The sequence below is a fragment of the Glandiceps talaboti genome, chromosome 11 (genome assembly GCF_964340395.1).
Source record: "Glandiceps talaboti chromosome 11, keGlaTala1.1, whole genome shotgun sequence".
In the NCBI taxonomy this organism is placed as follows: Eukaryota; Metazoa; Hemichordata; class Enteropneusta; family Spengelidae; genus Glandiceps; species Glandiceps talaboti.
In genome coordinates this window covers 24349426-24367864 of record NC_135559.1, presented here as the reverse complement: position 1 = coordinate 24367864, position 18439 = coordinate 24349426, and the positions used below count along the sequence as shown (strand labels likewise).

Sequence of the window (18439 nt, the reverse complement as noted above, 5' to 3'; positions counted from 1 at the left end):
AGGGGCTTGCCCTGGACTTATATACCGATAGGTGTCTGCCGTAAAATGAATGCGCCAAATTGACGCAAGGTGGGAAAATTATTGCGCCATTTGTAATTTTAGGGGGCCAATGTCGCAAGGCCGCGGCCTCGGCAGAACACTGAATAGGCTGTTATTATCTGGGGTGGGGGTGTACTTCAATAGGCTGTTATTATCTGGGGTGGGGTGTACTACAATAGGCTATTATTATCTGGGGTGGGGTGTACTACAATAGGCTATGATTATCTGGGGTGGGGGTGTACTACAATAGGCTATTATTATCTGGGGTGGGGATGTACTTCAATAGGCTATTATTATCTGGGGTGGGGGTGTACTTCAATAGGCTATTATTATCTGGGGTGGGGGTGTACTTCAATAGGCTATTATTATCTGGGGTGGGGGTGTACTTCAATAGGCTATTATTATCTGGGGTGGGGGTATACTACAATAGTCTATTATTATCTGGGGTGGGGTGTACTACAATAGGCTGTTATTATCTGGGGTGGGGTGTACTACAATAGGCTATTATTATCTGGGGTGGGGTGTACTACAATTGGCTATTATTATCTGGGGTGGGGGTGTACTACAATAGGCTGTTATTATCTGGGGTGGGGATGTACTTCAATAGGCTATTATTATCTGGGGTGGGGATGTACTACAATAGGCTATTATTATCTGGGGTGGGGGTGTACTTCAATAGGCTATTATTATCTGGGGTGGGGATATACTACAATAGGCTATTATTATCTGGGGTGGGGGTGTACTTCAATAGGCTGTTATTATCTGGGGTGGGGATGTACTACAATAGGCTATTATTATCTGGGGTGGGGTGTACTACAATAGGCTATTATTATCTGGGGTGGGGATGTACTACAATAGGCTATTATTATCTGGGGTGGGGTGTACTACAATAGGCTATTATTATCTGGGGTGGGGGTGTACTTCAATAGGCTGTTATTATCTGGGGTGGGGATATACTACAATAGGCTATTATTATCTGGGGTGGGGTGTACTACAATAGGCTATTATTATCTGGGGTGGGGGTGTACTTCAATAGGCTGTTATTATCTGGGGTGGGGATGTACTACAATAGGCTATTATTATCTGGGGTGGGGTGTACTACAATAGGCTATTATTATCTGGGGTGGGGGTGTACTTCAATAGGCTGTTATTATCTGGGGTGGGGATATACTACAATAGGCTATTATTATCTGGGGTGGGGTGTACTACAATAGGCTGTTATTATCTGGGGTGGGGATGTACTTCAATAGGCTATTATTATCTGGGGTGGGGATGTACTTCAATAGGCTATTATTATCTGGGGTGGGGATATACTACAATAGGCTATTATTATCTGGGGTGGGGATGTACTTCAATAGGCTATTATTATCTGGGGTGGGGATATACTACAATAGGCTATTATTATCTGGGGTGGGGATGTACTTCAATAGGCTATTATTATCTGGGGTGGGGATGTACTACAATAGGCTATTATTATCTGGGGTGGGGATGTACTTCAATAGGCTATTATTATCTGGGGTGGGGATGTACTTCAATAGGCTATTATTATCTGGGGTGGGGGTATACTTCAATAGGCTATTATTATCTGGGGTGGGGGTGTACTCCAATAGGCTATTATTATCTGGGGTGGGGATGTACTTCAATAGTCTATTATTATCTGGGGTGGGGTGTACTTCAATAGGCTATTATTATCTGGGGTGGGGATGTACTTCAATAGGCTATTATTATCTGGGGTGGGGGTGTACTTCAATAGGCTATTATTATCTGGGGTGGGGATGTACTACAATAGGCTATTATTATCTGGGGTGGGGATGTACTACAATAGGCTATTATTATCTGGGGTGGGGGTATACTACAATAGTCTGTTATTATCTGGGGTGGGGGTATACTACAATAGGCTATTATTATCTGGGGTGGGGATGTACTACAATAGGCTATTATTATCTGGGGTGGGGGTGTACTTCAATAGGCTGTTATTATCTGGGGTGGGGGTATACTACAATAGTCTATTATTATCTGGGGTGGGGATGTACTACAATAGGCTATTATTATCTGGGGTGGGGGTATACTACAATAGTCTGTTATTATCTGGGGTGGGGGTATACTACAATAGGCTATTATTATCTGGGGTGGGGATGTACTACAATAGGCTATTATTATCTGGGGTGGGGGTGTACTTCAATAGGCTGTTATTATCTGGGGTGGGGGTATACTACAATAGTCTATTATTATCTGGGGTGGGGGTATACTACAATAGTCTATTATTATCTGGGGTGGGGGTGTACTTCAATAGGCTGTTATTATCTGGGGTGGGGTGTACTACAATAGTCTATTATTATCTGGGGTGGGGTGTACTTCAATAGTCTATTATTATCTGGGGTGGGGATGTACTTCAATAGGCTATTATTATCTGGGGTGGGGTATACTACAATAGGCTGTTATTATCTGGGGTGGGGTGTACTACAATAGTCTATTATTATCTGGGGTGGGGGTATACTACAATAGTCTATTATTATCTGGGGTGGGGGTGTACTTCAATAGGCTGTTATTATCTGGGGTGGGGTGTACTACAATAGTCTATTATTATCTGGGGTGGGGTGTACTTCAATAGTCTATTATTATCTGGGGTGGGGATGTACTACAATAGGCTGTTATTATCTGGGGTGGGGTATACTACAATAGGCTGTTATTATCTGGGGTGGGGTGTACTACAATAGTCTATTATTATCTGGGGTGGGGGTATACTACAATAGTCTATTATTATCTGGGGTGGGGGTGTACTTCAATAGGCTGTTATTATCTGGGGTGGGGTGTACTACAATAGGCTGTTATTATCTGGGGTGGGGGTGTACTTCAATAGTCTATTATTATCTGGGGTGGGGGTGTACTTCAATAGGCTGTTATTATCTGGGGTGGGGTGTACTACAATAGGCTATTATTATCTGGGGTGGGGGTGTACTTCAATAGTCTATTATTATCTGGGGTGGGGGTATACTACAATAGGCTGTTATTATCTGGGGTGGGGTGTACTTCAATAGGCTATTATTATCTGGGGTGGGGTGTGGTACTCCAATGGGCTGTTATTATCTGGGGTGGGGATGTACTACAATAGGCTATTATTATCTGGGGTGGGGTGTGGTACTCCAATGGGCTGTTGTTATCTTGGATGGGGGTGCACTACCAGAGTTTTCCAATAACAAGCCCATGGGCAATCATTTGGCGGTTAGGCATCTAATGTTTTTTTTAGATTCACTACGGCAAGAATTTTGCCTTGTTATATTGGTAACGTTAGTTTTTATTTAGTTCGAATGTTCTGTTAAAAAACCCATAAACTTAGAGTGCCAATAACAAATGGACGTTTTTTCCACGAGAAGAATGTGATCGTGAAGGTAGGTACAGACACCTTTGTGCTAAGATCGATCAATAAGCCGGCAGATGACTCATGGAGATCCGCAGACGTCATTGTCAATGCAAAAAACTGCGTCTAAAAATAGGTCAGGGTAATTTGCATGTTATGTTATAAGTGCACACACAAAGTGAATTACATCGAGTGAGAGTTGAAGTAATGTGTAATGTCATGTATAAATGAGGTCATGGAGATTTAACAAACGGTACAAGACTAATGTCAAGTTTATCCAGGGGTGAACAAATCATTTTGTGAACTGGTGGTCCCCGGACCAGTGCTTAAAAAATCCTGTGGTCCTGCTAAAAAAATTAGTGGTCCCAAGTCCCGCTAATGTGAAATATTGAATCTTGCCTATGAATCTGTATATTCAGACGTACACCACTTTTAGCTGAACAATATCAAATTTATAATAATAAATATAAAGTTGACATGCTTGGTTTCAGTCAATTGACAATTCTATTCTATTTGTAATGGTTATTTTTGAGGCATTGACGACACGAAAAACCTTGAATGACGACTTCACTTGGATCTCACGAAGGATCAGGAATTTGACAGAAATATGCGACAAGAACATTGCAAAAGTGTTAATCATGGTTCAACAGTGCAGTATGACGACAAAAGTTGTACTACGTTTTGTCAAACTTGCTGGGAAAACCCAGACATTTGCAAACAAACCATCATAACTGTACAAAGAAACTGACCCCTTCAAAGTTGATCCTATAAAATCTCACGAAAAAAAAATCGGAACACATACATTGCCTGACTAGAGGGAGTCCATGTGACGGTATCGAGATAAATTCAAATTCGCCAGTCCTTGAGGCTTTGGCAAATATCACATTACAGTGCTAAAAAAGATACTTCGTTGACTATCTGAAACCACAGAATCAGACTGTTTATTTTGTGTCATGCTGGTCAGTTGTTTTCCTATAAATCCATAGCTCAAACGATTGACCATTTTCCGTGTTGTCCATTTAAAAGTTTACAGCCGTTCGCATTTCAGATCGGGTCTAAATTATTTACGAGATGGGTAGCCACACCGCAAATGTACTTGAGAAATGGTAGCTTATTTGAGAGGTAGTGTGGACGTCCTATGTTTTACAGATAGTAACAGATAAGATATGGTGGGAAATGCCTTGGCGCATACCATTTCTCTCTAGGGTTGGTCTTATCACATTAATATTAGTTACACCTTAATTGCATGTAAGGAGAAAATGAAACAGGTGGTGTATATTTTGATCGTGTAATGTTTTATATATTACAAAGTAAATGATAATAAGCAGCATAAATGCTCAGATTTGGAATGCATTTGTGTTATGTGTCTAACAAGCAATCCACACACCCGAAATGGAATGAGCAACTACGAGCCACTACACACATGCATTGGATGGGAGACTTCATTTCATGAAAGGGGTTCTACTATAAATCATTTGAAGCTCCTTAATAATGAATAAAAGCAATAATACAATCAATGCTGATAGACTGATAGCAAATAAAATGTTTCATTTGATATACATTTTGTATTTGACTTATTATAAAATGAAATTATTATTCTTGTCTTCCTAATTGTTGTGTCCCTAAACCGGTATGTCCACATGGCTGTTGAGTGTTGACTGCCAAATAATCGCCCTGAGCTTCTATTTAGTTCCTCTGTTGTGGTTCCGAATTTGCCGATTTTCCGAAAAGTGGCCCAGGGCTAGTTTTCAGAAAATTCCAGTACAATGGGCTAATATCACAAAGTCATGTCTTTTCAAGATACGTGAAATGAGCTTAAGAAAACAGCTGGGAACTCCATGCCTGCATCCCGGTTTAAAGAGGGCTTCTTTGTGTGAATACATATGCCTTCCTTCAACCTACATCTATGAAGTTGTTCTTCTTTATCCAAGATTTTGATATTCTTTGTATCACACTTGTGTTGTGACTTTTTCAGGTGTTCACATATTGCTGATAATGGTTGATGGCCAACTAATATGTTTATTGAATGGCATACCCAGTGGTTTGGCACTCTCTTGATGTGTCCAATGGTTGATGGCCAACTAATATGTTTATTGAATGGCATACCCAGTGGTTTGGCACTCTCTTGATGTGTCCAATGGTTGATGGCCAACTAATATGTTTATTGAATGGCATACCCAGTGGTTTGGCACTCTCTTGATGTGTCCAATGGTTGATGGCCAACTAATATGTTTATTGAATGGCATACCCAGTGGTTTGGCACTCTCTTGATGTGTCCAATGGTTGATGGCCAACTAATATGTTTATTGAATGGCATACCCAGTGGTTTGGCACTCTCTTGATGTGTCCAATGGTTGATGGCCAACTAATATATATAATATGTTTATTGAATGGCATACCCAGTGGTTTGGCAGTCCCACCATGTGTCCAATGGTTGATGGCCAACTAATATGTTTATTGAATGGCATACCCAGTGGTTTGGCAGTCCCACCAATAATAGTCACAGTTACAGTCCCCATGTACACTTAACAATTCTCCTAGCAGGCCGCTATTAAATGTATTGTGTACCATTGGGGAAATTTCTTGTTGTCCTGGGTGTCTTTGTATTTGTCCTTCTTATTGGGTATCCTGAAGGACCAAGGTTTATAGCTACTGGTACTCACCACTCTCTTGATGTGTCCAATTTCCTCCATTTCATCTTCTTCCCATGACTAGTGTCTCTGCTTTAAGTTCGCATTAGTGTCCTAATCACTGATTGTTTATATTGTAATGGGTGGTTGGACTCCCATGGCAATTTAAGTACTGGGCAGTGTGTGTAAGTTTTCTGTAAACTTCAACTTTGGTAGAGCCATCCTCTTTGATTATGATTTTAGTGTCCAGGAAAGCCAATGTGTTGTTCTGCACTTCTCTTACTGTATATTTGATGTGTGTGTCTATATTGTTTAGATTTTCTGTGAAAGTTCATCCACGTTGTATTCATGTGACTTTGTGAATGTGTCATCAACATTGTGTATCCACAGATCTGGAGGTTTGAAGGCTGATCTTATCACCTTGCCTTCAAAGTCTTCCATGGCTAATCCCTGTTTTTAGGTAAAATTTGCCATTAAATATAAAGTAGGTAATGCTGCGACAGATGCTCAAATCAGTTGTTGGAAATCAATTTCCAAATATTGCTTGATGATCTCCAACACCTTTGTTGGGGTATACTTGTGAAGAGTGCTGCCACATCATCTTTGTTAGGGTACCTGTGATGAGTGCTGCCACATCACCTTTGTTAAGGTACCTGTGAAGAGTGCTGCCACATCACCTTTGTTAGGGTATCTGTGAAGAGTGCTCCCACAACACCTCTGTTGGGGTACCTGTGAAGAGTGCTGCCACATCACCTTTGTTAGGGTACCTGTGAAGAGTGCTGCCACATCACCTTTGTTAGGGTACCTGTGAATTGTGCTGCCACATCACCTTTGTTAGGGTACCTGTGAATTGTGCTGCCACATCATCTTTGTTAGGGTACCTGTGAAGAGTGCTGCCACATCACCTTTGTTAGGGTACCTGTGAAGAGTGCTGCCACATCACCTTTGTTAGGGTACCTGTGAATTGTGCTGCCACATCAACTTTGTTAGGGTACCTGTGAAGAGTGCTGCCACATCACCTTTGTTAGGGTACCTGTGAAGAGTGCTGCCACATCACCTTTGTTAGGGTACCTGTGAAGAGTGCTGCCACATCACCTTTGTTAGGGTACCTGTGAAGAGTGCTGCCACATCACCTTTGTTAAGGTACCTGTGAAGAGTGCTGCCACATCACCTTTGTTAGAGTACCTGTGAAGAGTGCTGCCACATCACCTTTGTTAGGGTACCTGTGAAGAGTGCTGCCACATCACCTTTGTTAGGGTACCTGTGAAGAGTGCTGCCACATCACCTTTGTTAGGGTACCTGTGAAGAGTGCTGCCACATCACCTTTGTTAAGGTACCTGTGAAGAGTGCTGCCATATCACCTTTGTTAGGGTACCTGTGAAGAGTGCTGCCACAACACCTCTGTTGGGGTACCAATTCAACTTGTAAAACATTTTGCTGTCTCTGCAAAACACAGTTTCAACTGGAAATTGTATTTACCAGTTCTCATGCTTTTAAGCCTTTAAGTTGTTTCTGTCGAGTCGTTTATATTCGCACGTTTCGTAATTTATACAAGTTGATTTTGACTGTGACATCGCACCACGATAGGGATGAACACGTTGATGCAGCGGCGGCTTTCACGTGCATGTTTCAACCATCACGTGAAAACATCTACAAATCTGTTTGGAATCACTAAACTATTACTGAATAATTATTTCAGGCGACCGAACTTTTCATTTTCACATTAATAGAAGGATTGAATCAACATCAGTCGAACGATCAACATCTTACTAGTGCCGAAATAAACGTTCACAATACCACGCTATCTACGATAATTTAGTCCAAGTTTAGAGGTCACGACAAACATGTGACATTTCATCGGTAATTTCCGGATTTACATTCGTATTAGTTTCACGTTATACCCCAACATGGCCTAACTTAGAACCTTTGCGCAGGTGGATTTTGGCAATGTCCTCTCCTCATAGTGTATTGAAATCAATTAACGTGCCACTACAATTGAACGATCGGCTCTTATCACGCACCCACTTCGTTAACTTTCGTTGACAAGATCACATGGCGTTACCTACGTAGTGGCATGCAGTGTTGTTTATATTCAACTCTAATACAACCAACTCTAATACAACCAACTCTAATACAACCAACCCTAATACAACCAACTATAATACAACCAACTCTAATATAACCAACTGCAATACAACCAACTCTAATACAACCAACTCTAATACAACCAACCCTAATACAACCAACTCTAATACAACCAACCCTAATACAACCAACTATAATACAACCAACTCTAATACAACCAACTCTAATACAACCAACTCTAATATAACCAACTGCAATACAACCAACTCTAATACAACCAACTCTAATATAACCAACTCTAATACAACCAACTCTAATACAACCAACCCTAATATAACCAACTCTAATACAACCAACTCTAATATAACCAACCCTAATACAACCAACCCTAATATAACCAACTCTAATACAACCAACTCTAATATAACCAACCCTAATATAACCAACTCTAATATAACCAACTCTAATACAACCAACCCTAATACAACCAACCCTAATATAACCAACTCTAATATAACCAACTCTAATATAACCAACCCTAATACAACCAACTCTAATATAACCAACTCTAATACAACCAACTCTAATATAACCAACTCTAATACAACCAACTCTAATACAACCAACTCTAATATAACCAACCCTAATACAACCAACTCTAATACAACCAACCCTAATACAACCAACTCTAATACAACCAACTCTAATACAACCAACTCTAATACAACCAACTCTAATACAATCAACTCTAATATAACCAACTCTAATATAACCAACCCTAATACAACCAACTCTAATACAACCAACTCTAATATAACCAACCCTAATATAACCAACTCTAATACAACCAACTCTAATACAACCAACTCTAATACAACCAACTCTAATACAATCAACTCTAATATAACCAACTCTAATATAACCAACTCTAATACAACCAACTCTAATACAACCAACTCTAATATAACCAACCCTAATACAACCAACTCTAATACAACCAACTCTAATACAACCAACTCTAATATAACCAACCCTAATACAACCAACTCTAATACAACCAACTCTAATACAACCAACTCTAATATAACCAACTGCAATACAACCAACTCTAATACAACCAACTCTAATATAACCAACTCTAATACAACCAACTCTAATACAATCAACTCTAATATAACCAACTCTAATACAATCAACTCTAATATAACCAACTCTAATATAACCAACTCTAATATAACCAACTCTAATATAACCAACCCTAATACAACCAACTCTAATACAACCAACTCTAATATAACCAACCCTAATATAACCAACTCTAATACAACCAACTCTAATACAACCAACTCTAATACAACCAACTCTAATACAATCAACTCTAATATAACCAACTCTAATATAACCAACTCTAATACAACCAACTCTAATACAACCAACTCTAATATAACCAACCCTAATACAACCAACTCTAATACAACCAACTCTAATATAACCAACTCTAATATAACCAACTCTAATACAACCAACTCTAATACAATCAACTCTAATATAACCAACTCTAATATAACCAACTCTAATATAACCAACTCTAATACAACCAACTCTAATACAATCAACTCTAATATAACCAACTCTAATACAATCAACTCTAATATAACCAACTCTAATACAATCAACTGTAATACAACCAACTGTAATACAACCAACTGTAATACAACCAACTCTAATATAACCAACTCTAATACAACCAACTCTAATATAACCAACTCTAATATAACCAACTCTAATACAACCAACTCTAATACAATCAACTCTAATATAACCAACTCTAATATAACCAACTCTAATACAACCAACTCTAAAATAACCAACTCTAATACAACCAACTCTAATATAACCAACTCTAATACAACCAACTCTAATACAACCAACTCTAATACAACCAACTGCAATACAACCAACTCTAATACAACCAACTCTAATACAACCAACTCTAATACAACTAACTCTAATACAACCAACTCTAATATAACCAACTCTAATACAACCAACTCTAATACAACCAACTCTAATACAATCAACTCTAATATAACCAACTCTAATATAACCAACTCTAATACAACCAACTCTAATACAACCAACTCTAATATAACCAACTCTAATATAACCAACTCTAATATAACCAACTCTAATATAACTAACTCTAATACAACCAACTCTAATATAACCAACTCTAATATAACCAACCCTAATACAACCAACTCTAATACAACCAACTCTAATATAACCAACTCTAATATAACTAACTCTAATACAACCAACTCTAATATAACCAACTCTAATATAACCAACTCTAATATAACCAACTCTAATATAACTAACTCTAATATAACCAACTCTAATACAACCAACTCTAATATAACCAACTCTAATATAACCAACTCTAATACAACCAACCCTAATACAACCAACTCTAATATAACTAACTCTAATACAACCAACTCTAATATAACTAACTCTAATACAACCAACTCTAATATAACCAACTCTAATATAACCAACTCTAATATAACCAACTCTAATACAACCAACTCTAATACAACCAACTCTAATACAACCAACTCTAATACAACCAACTCTAATATAACCAACTCTAATACAACCAACTCTAATACAACCAACTCTAATACAACCAACTCTAATACAACCAACTCTAATACAATCAACTCTAATACAACCAACTCTAATACAACCAACTCTAATATAACCAACCCTAATACAACCAACCCTAATATAACCAACTCTAATACAACCAACTCTAATACAATCAACTCTAATATAACCAACTCTAATACAATCAACTCTAATACAACCAACTCTAATACAATCAACTCTAATACAACCAACTCTAATACAACCAACTCTAATACAACCAACTCTAATACAACCAACTCTAATACAACCAACTCTAATACAATCAACTCTAATATAACCAACTCTAATACAACCAACTCTAATATAACCAACCCTAATACAACCAACCCTAATATAACCAACTCTAATACAACCAACTCTAATACAATCAACTCTAATATAACCAACTCTAATACAATCAACTCTAATACAACCAACTCTAATACAATCAACTCTAATACAACCAACTCTAATACAATCAACCCTAATACAACCAACTCTAATATAACCAACTCTAATATAACCAACTCTAATATAACCAACTCTAATACAACCAACTGCAGTACAACCAACTCTAATATAACCAACTCTAATATAACCAACTCTAATATAACCAACTCTAATACAACCAACTGCAGTACAACCAACTCTAATACAACCAACTCTAATACAACCAACTCTAATACAACCAACTCTAATACAACCAACTCTAATACAACCAACTCTAATCAACCCTAATACAACCAACTCTAATACAACCAACTGACTGGGAAAGCCTTGACAGTTCCACAGCAACGTGATATAGAGTGTTCTACATAGCCCTGTCACGTAGTCCCAAACCCGAATGGATCTCTGTAGCATTTGTGTTTGTTTGTGTGTATTTGTCTGCATGACAGAAAATCGCTGGGAGGAATTCCTAGCACAAAAATTTAAAAAAAAAATTAAAAAAAAAAAAGAACAACATGCATCTCTCTTTGTGTATGTCGGCAAAGTTTCTGACTATCATTTTTCAAGAAAAATAGCATTGCCTCGTTTGATTCCATTTTTAGTAAGAATGAAAAATCCTTATTGCAATTTTGACGCACGCAAAGCGAAATGAACTCTTACCCCCCCCCCCCCCCCCAACCCAAACCCCCCCCCCAAAAAAAAAAAAAAAAAACCAAAAAAAACCGAAGGAATTACGATTGTCGTGCGTCAGTTTTAAAATGACACGGACCCTAAACATTCATTCTCAGCTATAAACCCAAAGTCCATAAACACTCATTCTCAGTTATAAACTTGTTGTATGAAGGTCTCCATGGTGGACTTCTTTTAACAGATATATGTGTCTTACCTTGATAACATCTAGTCTTTCCTTGTTATTCTTGGGTACTTTCTCACCAGTGATGAGACCAATGTGATATGACTCTCCTGAATGTCCAACAATTTCATACTGAAATTTCAAGAAATAGACAATCACAGGTTAAGTGTTTGGTTTAACATGGTAAGGGGTACTACCATGGTAAGGGGTACTACCATGGTAAGGGGTACTACCATGGTAAGGGGTACTACCATGGTAAGGGGTACTACTATGGTATGGGGCACTGCCATGGTAAGGGGTACTACCATGGTAAGGGTACTACCATGGTAAGGGGTACTACCATGGTAAGGGGTACTGCCATGGTATGGGGCACTGCCATGGTATGAGGCACTGCCATGGTAAGGGGCACTGCCATGGTAAGGGGTACTGCCATGGTAAGGGGTACTACCATGGTAAGGGGTACTACCATGGTATGAGGCACTGCCATGGTATGGGGTACTGCCGTGGTAAGGGGTACTGCCATGGTAAGGGGTACTGCCATGGTAAGGGGCACTGCCGTGGTATGGGGTACTGCCGTGGTAAGGGGTACTGCCATGGTATGGGGTACTGCCGTGGTAAGGGGTACTACCATGGTAAGGGGTACTACCTTGGTATGGGGCACTGCCATGGTAAGGGGTACTACCATGGTAAGGGTACTACCATGGTAAGGGGTACTACCATGGTAAGGGGTACTGCCATGGTATGGGGCACTGCCATGGTAAGGGGCACTGCCATGGTAAGGGGTACTACCATGGTAAGGGGTACCACCATGGTAAGGGGTACTACCATGGTAAGGGGTACTACCATGGTATGGGGCACTGCCATGGTATGGGGTACTGCCGTACGTGGTATGGGGTACTGCCGTGGTAAGGGGTACTGCCGTGGTAAGGGGTACTGCCATGGTAAGGGGTACTGCCATGGTAAGGGGCACTGCCATGGTATGTTAAATGGAGTCCTATTCATTCTTAGTTAGGGTGGCCCTATTCCTTGTCAGTTAGGGAGTCCTATTCATTCATAGTTAGGGTGGCCCTATTCCTTGTCAGTTAGGGAGTCCTATTCATTCTTAGTTATGGTGGCCCTATTCCTTGTCAGTTAGGGAGTCCTATTCATTCTTAGTTAGGGGAGTCCTATTCATTCTTAGTTGGGGTGGCCCTATTCCTTGTCAGTTAGGGGAGTCCTATTCATTCTTACTTAGGGTTGCCCTATTCCTTGTCAGTTAGGGAGTCCTATTCATTCATATTTAGGGTGGCTGTATTCATTCATAGTTAGGGAGTCCTATTCATTCATAGTTAGAGTGGCTGTATTCATTTATAGTTAGGGTGGCTGTATTCATTCTTAGTTAGAGTGGCTGTATTCATTCTTAGTTAGAGTGGCTGTATTCATTCTTAGTTAGGGTGGCTGTATTCATTTATAGTTAGGGTGGCTGTATTCATTCTTAGTTAGAGTGGCTGTATTCATTCTTAGTTAGGGTGGCTGTATTCATTTATAGTTAGGGTGGCTGTATTCATTTATAGTTAGGGTGGCTGTATTCATTCTTAGTTAGAGTGGCTGTATTCATTCTTAGTTAGGGTGGCTGTATTCATTCTTAGTTAGGGTGGCTGTATTCATTTATAGTTAGGGTGGCTGTATTCATTTATAGTTAGGGTGGCTGTATTCATTTATAGTTAGGGTGGCTGTATTCATTTATAGTTAGGGTGGCTGTATTCATTTATAGTTAGGGTGGCTGTATTCATTCTTAGTTAGGGTGGCTGTATTCATTCTTAGTTAGAGTGGCTGTATTCATTTATAGTTAGGGTGGCTGTATTCATTTATAGTTAGGGTGGCTGTATTCATTTATAGTTAGGGTGGCTGTATTCATTTATAGTTAGGGTGGCTGTATTCATTTATAGTTAGGGTGGCTGTATTCATTTATAGTTAGGGTGGCTGTATTCATTTATAGTTAGGGTGGCTGTATTCATTTATAGTTAGGGTGGCTGTATTCATTTATAGTTAGGGTGGCTGTATTCATTTATAGTTAGGGTGGCTGTATTCATTCTTAATTAGGGTGGCTGTATTCATTCTTAGTTAGAGTGGCTGTATTCATTTATAGTTAGGGTGGCTGTATTCATTTATAGTTAGGGTGGCTGTATTCATTTATAGTTAGGGTGGCTTTATTCATTTATAGTTAGGGTGGCTGTATTCATTTATAGTTAGGGTGGCTGTATTCATTCTTAGTTAGAGTGGCTGTATTCATTCTTAGTTAGAGTGGCTGTATTCATTTATAGTTAGGGTGGCTGTATTCATTTATAGTTAGGGTGGCTGTATTCATTTATAGTTAGGGTGGCTGTATTCATTCTTAGTTAGGGTGGCTGTATTCATTTATAGTTAGGGTGGCTGTATTCATTCTTAGTTAGAGTGGCTGTATTCATTCTTAGTTAGGGTGGCTGTATTCATTTATAGTTAGGGTGGCTGTATTCATTTATAGTTAGGGTGGCTGTATTCATTTATAGTTAGGGTGGCTGTATTCATTTATAGTTAGGGTGGCTGTATTCATTCTTAGTTAGGGTGGCTGTATTCATTTATAGTTAGGGTGGCTGTATTCATTTATAGTTAGGGTGGCTGTATTCATTTATAGTTAGAGTGGCTGTATTCATTTATAGTTAGGGTGGCTGTATTCATTCTTAGTTAGGGTGGCTGTATTCATTTATAGTTAGGGTGGCTGTATTCATTCTTAGTTAGAGTGGCTGTATTCATTTATAGTTAGGGTGGCTGTATTCATTCTTAGTTAGGGTGGCTGTATTCATTTATAGTTAGGGTGGCTGTATTCATTTATAGTTAGAGTGGCTGTATTCATTCTTAGTTAGAGTGGCTGTATTCATTCTTAGTTAGAGTGGCTGTATTCATTCTTAGTTAGAGTGGCTGTATTCATTCTTAGTTAGAGTGGCTGTATTCATTTATAGTTAGGGTGGCTGTATTCATTCTTAGTTAGAGTGGCTGTATTCATTCTTAGTTAGAGTGGCTGTATTCATTCTTAGTTAGAGTGGCTGTATTCATTCTTAGTTAGGGTGGCTGTATTCATTCTTAGTTAGAGTGGCTGTATTCATTCTTAGTTAGGGTGGCTGTATTCATTTATAGTTAGGGTGGCTGTATTCATTCTTAGTTAGAGTGGCTGTATTCATTCTTAGTTAGGGTGGCTGTATTCATTTATAGTTAGGGTGGCTGTATTCATTTATAGTTAGGGTGGCTGTATTCATTCTTAGTTAGAGTGGCTGTATTCATTCTTAGTTAGGGTGGCTGTATTCATTCTTAGTTAGGGTGGCTGTATTCATTTATAGTTAGGGTGGCTGTATTCATTTATAGTTAGGGTGGCTGTATTCATTTATAGTTAGGGTGGCTGTATTCATTTATAGTTAGGGTGGCTGTATTCATTTATAGTTAGGGTGGCTGTATTCATTCTTAGTTAGGGTGGCTGTATTCATTCTTAGTTAGAGTGGCTGTATTCATTTATAGTTAGGGTGGCTGTATTCATTTATAGTTAGGGTGGCTGTATTCATTTATAGTTAGGGTGGCTGTATTCATTTATAGTTAGGGTGGCTGTATTCATTTATAGTTAGGGTGGCTGTATTCATTTATAGTTAGGGTGGCTGTATTCATTTATAGTTAGGGTGGCTGTATTCATTTATAGTTAGGGTGGCTGTATTCATTTATAGTTAGGGTGGCTGTATTCATTTATAGTTAGGGTGGCTGTATTCATTCTTAGTTAGGGTGGCTGTATTCATTCTTAGTTAGAGTGGCTGTATTCATTTATAGTTAGGGTGGCTGTATTCATTTATAGTTAGGGTGGCTGTATTCATTTATAGTTAGGGTGGCTGTATTCATTTATAGTTAGGGTGGCTGTATTCATTTATAGTTAGGGTGGCTGTATTCATTCTTAGTTAGAGTGGCTGTATTCATTCTTAGTTAGAGTGGCTGTATTCATTTATAGTTAGGGTGGCTGTATTCATTCATAGTTAGGGTGGCTGTATTCATTTATAGTTAGGGTGGCTGTATTCATTCTTAGTTAGGGTGGCTGTATTCATTTATAGTTAGGGTGGCTGTATTCATTCTTAGTTAGAGTGGCTGTATTCATTCTTAGTTAGGGTGGCTGTATTCATTTATAGTTAGGGTGGCTGTATTCATTTATAGTTAGGGTGGCTGTATTCATTTATAGTTAGGGTGGCTGTATTCATTTATAGTTAGGGTGGCTGTATTCATTCTTAGTTAGGGTGGCTGTATTCATTTATAGTTAGGGTGGCTGTATTCATTTATAGTTAGGGTGGCTGTATTCATTTATAGTTAGAGTGGCTGTATTCATTTATAGTTAGGGTGGCTGTATTCATTCTTAGTTAGGGTGGCTGTATTCATTTATAGTTAGGGTGGCTGTATTCATTCTTAGTTAGAGTGGCTGTATTCATTCTTAGTTAGGGTGGCTGTATTCATTTATAGTTAGGGTGGCTGTATTCATTTATAGTTAGGGTGGCTGTATTCATTCTTAGTTAGAGTGGCTGTATTCATTCTTAGTTAGGGTGGCTGTATTCATTCTTAGTTAGGGTGGCTGTATTCATTTATAGTTAGGGTGGCTGTATTCATTTATAGTTAGGGTGGCTGTATTCATTTATAGTTAGGGTGGCTGTATTCATTTATAGTTAGGGTGGCTGTATTCATTTATAGTTAGGGTGGCTGTATTCATTTATAGTTAGGGTGGCTGTATTCATTCTTAGTTAGGGTGGCTGTATTCATTCTTAGTTAGAGTGGCTGTATTCATTTATAGTTAGGGTGGCTGTATTCATTTATAGTTAGGGTGGCTGTATTCATTTATAGTTAGGGTGGCTGTATTCATTTATAGTTAGGGTGGCTGTATTCATTTATAGTTAGGGTGGCTGTATTCATTTATAGTTAGGGTGGCTGTATTCATTTATAGTTAGGGTGGCTGTATTCATTTATAGTTAGGGTGGCTGTATTCATTTATAGTTAGGGTGGCTGTATTCATTTATAGTTAGGGTGGCTGTATTCATTCTTAATTAGGGTGGCTGTATTCATTCTTAGTTAGAGTGGCTGTATTCATTTATAGTTAGGGTGGCTGTATTCATTTATAGTTAGGGTGGCTGTATTCATTTATAGTTAGGGTGGCTTTATTCATTTATAGTTAGGGTGGCTGTATTCATTTATAGTTAGGGTGGCTGTATTCATTCTTAGTTAGAGTGGCTGTATTCATTCTTAGTTAGAGTGGCTGTATTCATTTATAGTTAGGGTGGCTGTATTCATTTATAGTTAGGGTGGCTGTATTCATTTATAGTTAGGGTGGCTGTATTCATTCTTAGTTAGGGTGGCTGTATTCATTTATAGTTAGGGTGGCTGTATTCATTCTTAGTTAGAGTGGCTGTATTCATTCTTAGTTAGGGTGGCTGTATTCATTTATAGTTAGGGTGGCTGTATTCATTTATAGTTAGGGTGGCTGTATTCATTTATAGTTAGGGTGGCTGTATTCATTTATAGTTAGGGTGGCTGTATTCATTCTTAGTTAGGGTGGCTGTATTCATTTATAGTTAGGGTGGCTGTATTCATTTATAGTTAGGGTGGCTGTATTCATTTATAGTTAGAGTGGCTGTATTCATTTATAGTTAGGGTGGCTGTATTCATTCTTAGTTAGGGTGGCTGTATTCATTTATAGTTAGGGTGGCTGTATTCATTCTTAGTTAGAGTGGCTGTATTCATTTATAGTTAGGGTGGCTGTATTCATTCTTAGTTAGGGTGGCTGTATTCATTTATAGTTAGGGTGGCTGTATTCATTTATAGTTAGAGTGGCTGTATTCATTCTTAGTTAGAGTGGCTGTATTCATTCTTAGTTAGAGTGGCTGTATTCATTCTTAGTTAGAGTGGCTGTATTCATTCTTAGTTAGAGTGGCTGTATTCATTTATAGTTAGGGTGGCTGTATTCATTCTTAGTTAGAGTGGCTGTATTCATTCTTAGTTAGAGTGGCTGTATTCATTCTTAGTTAGAGTGGCTGTATTCATTCTTAGTTAGGGTGGCTGTATTCATTCTTAGTTAGAGTGGCTGTATTCATTCTTAGTTAGGGTGGCTGTATTCATTTATAGTTAGGGTGGCTGTATTCATTCTTAGTTAGAGTGGCTGTATTCATTCTTAGTTAGGGTGGCTGTATTCATTTATAGTTAGGGTGGCTGTATTCATTTATAGTTAGGGTGGCTGTATTCATTCTTAGTTAGAGTGGCTGTATTCATTCTTAGTTAGGGTGGCTGTATTCATTCTTAGTTAGG

General features: G+C 38.6%; 1 protein-coding gene across 1 annotated transcript in view; it reads right to left on the bottom strand.

Annotated features, from left to right (window-relative positions):
• LOC144442171 (von Willebrand factor A domain-containing protein 8-like) overlaps positions 1–18439 on the bottom strand; it is a 234867-nt gene that overhangs the window by 19257 nt on the left and 197171 nt on the right. Inside the window, exon 41 of the mRNA XM_078131440.1 lies at positions 12140–12244. Within this exon, the coding sequence (XP_077987566.1) occupies positions 12140–12244 (105 nt within the window). The remainder of the gene's footprint in view (positions 1–12139; positions 12245–18439) is intronic.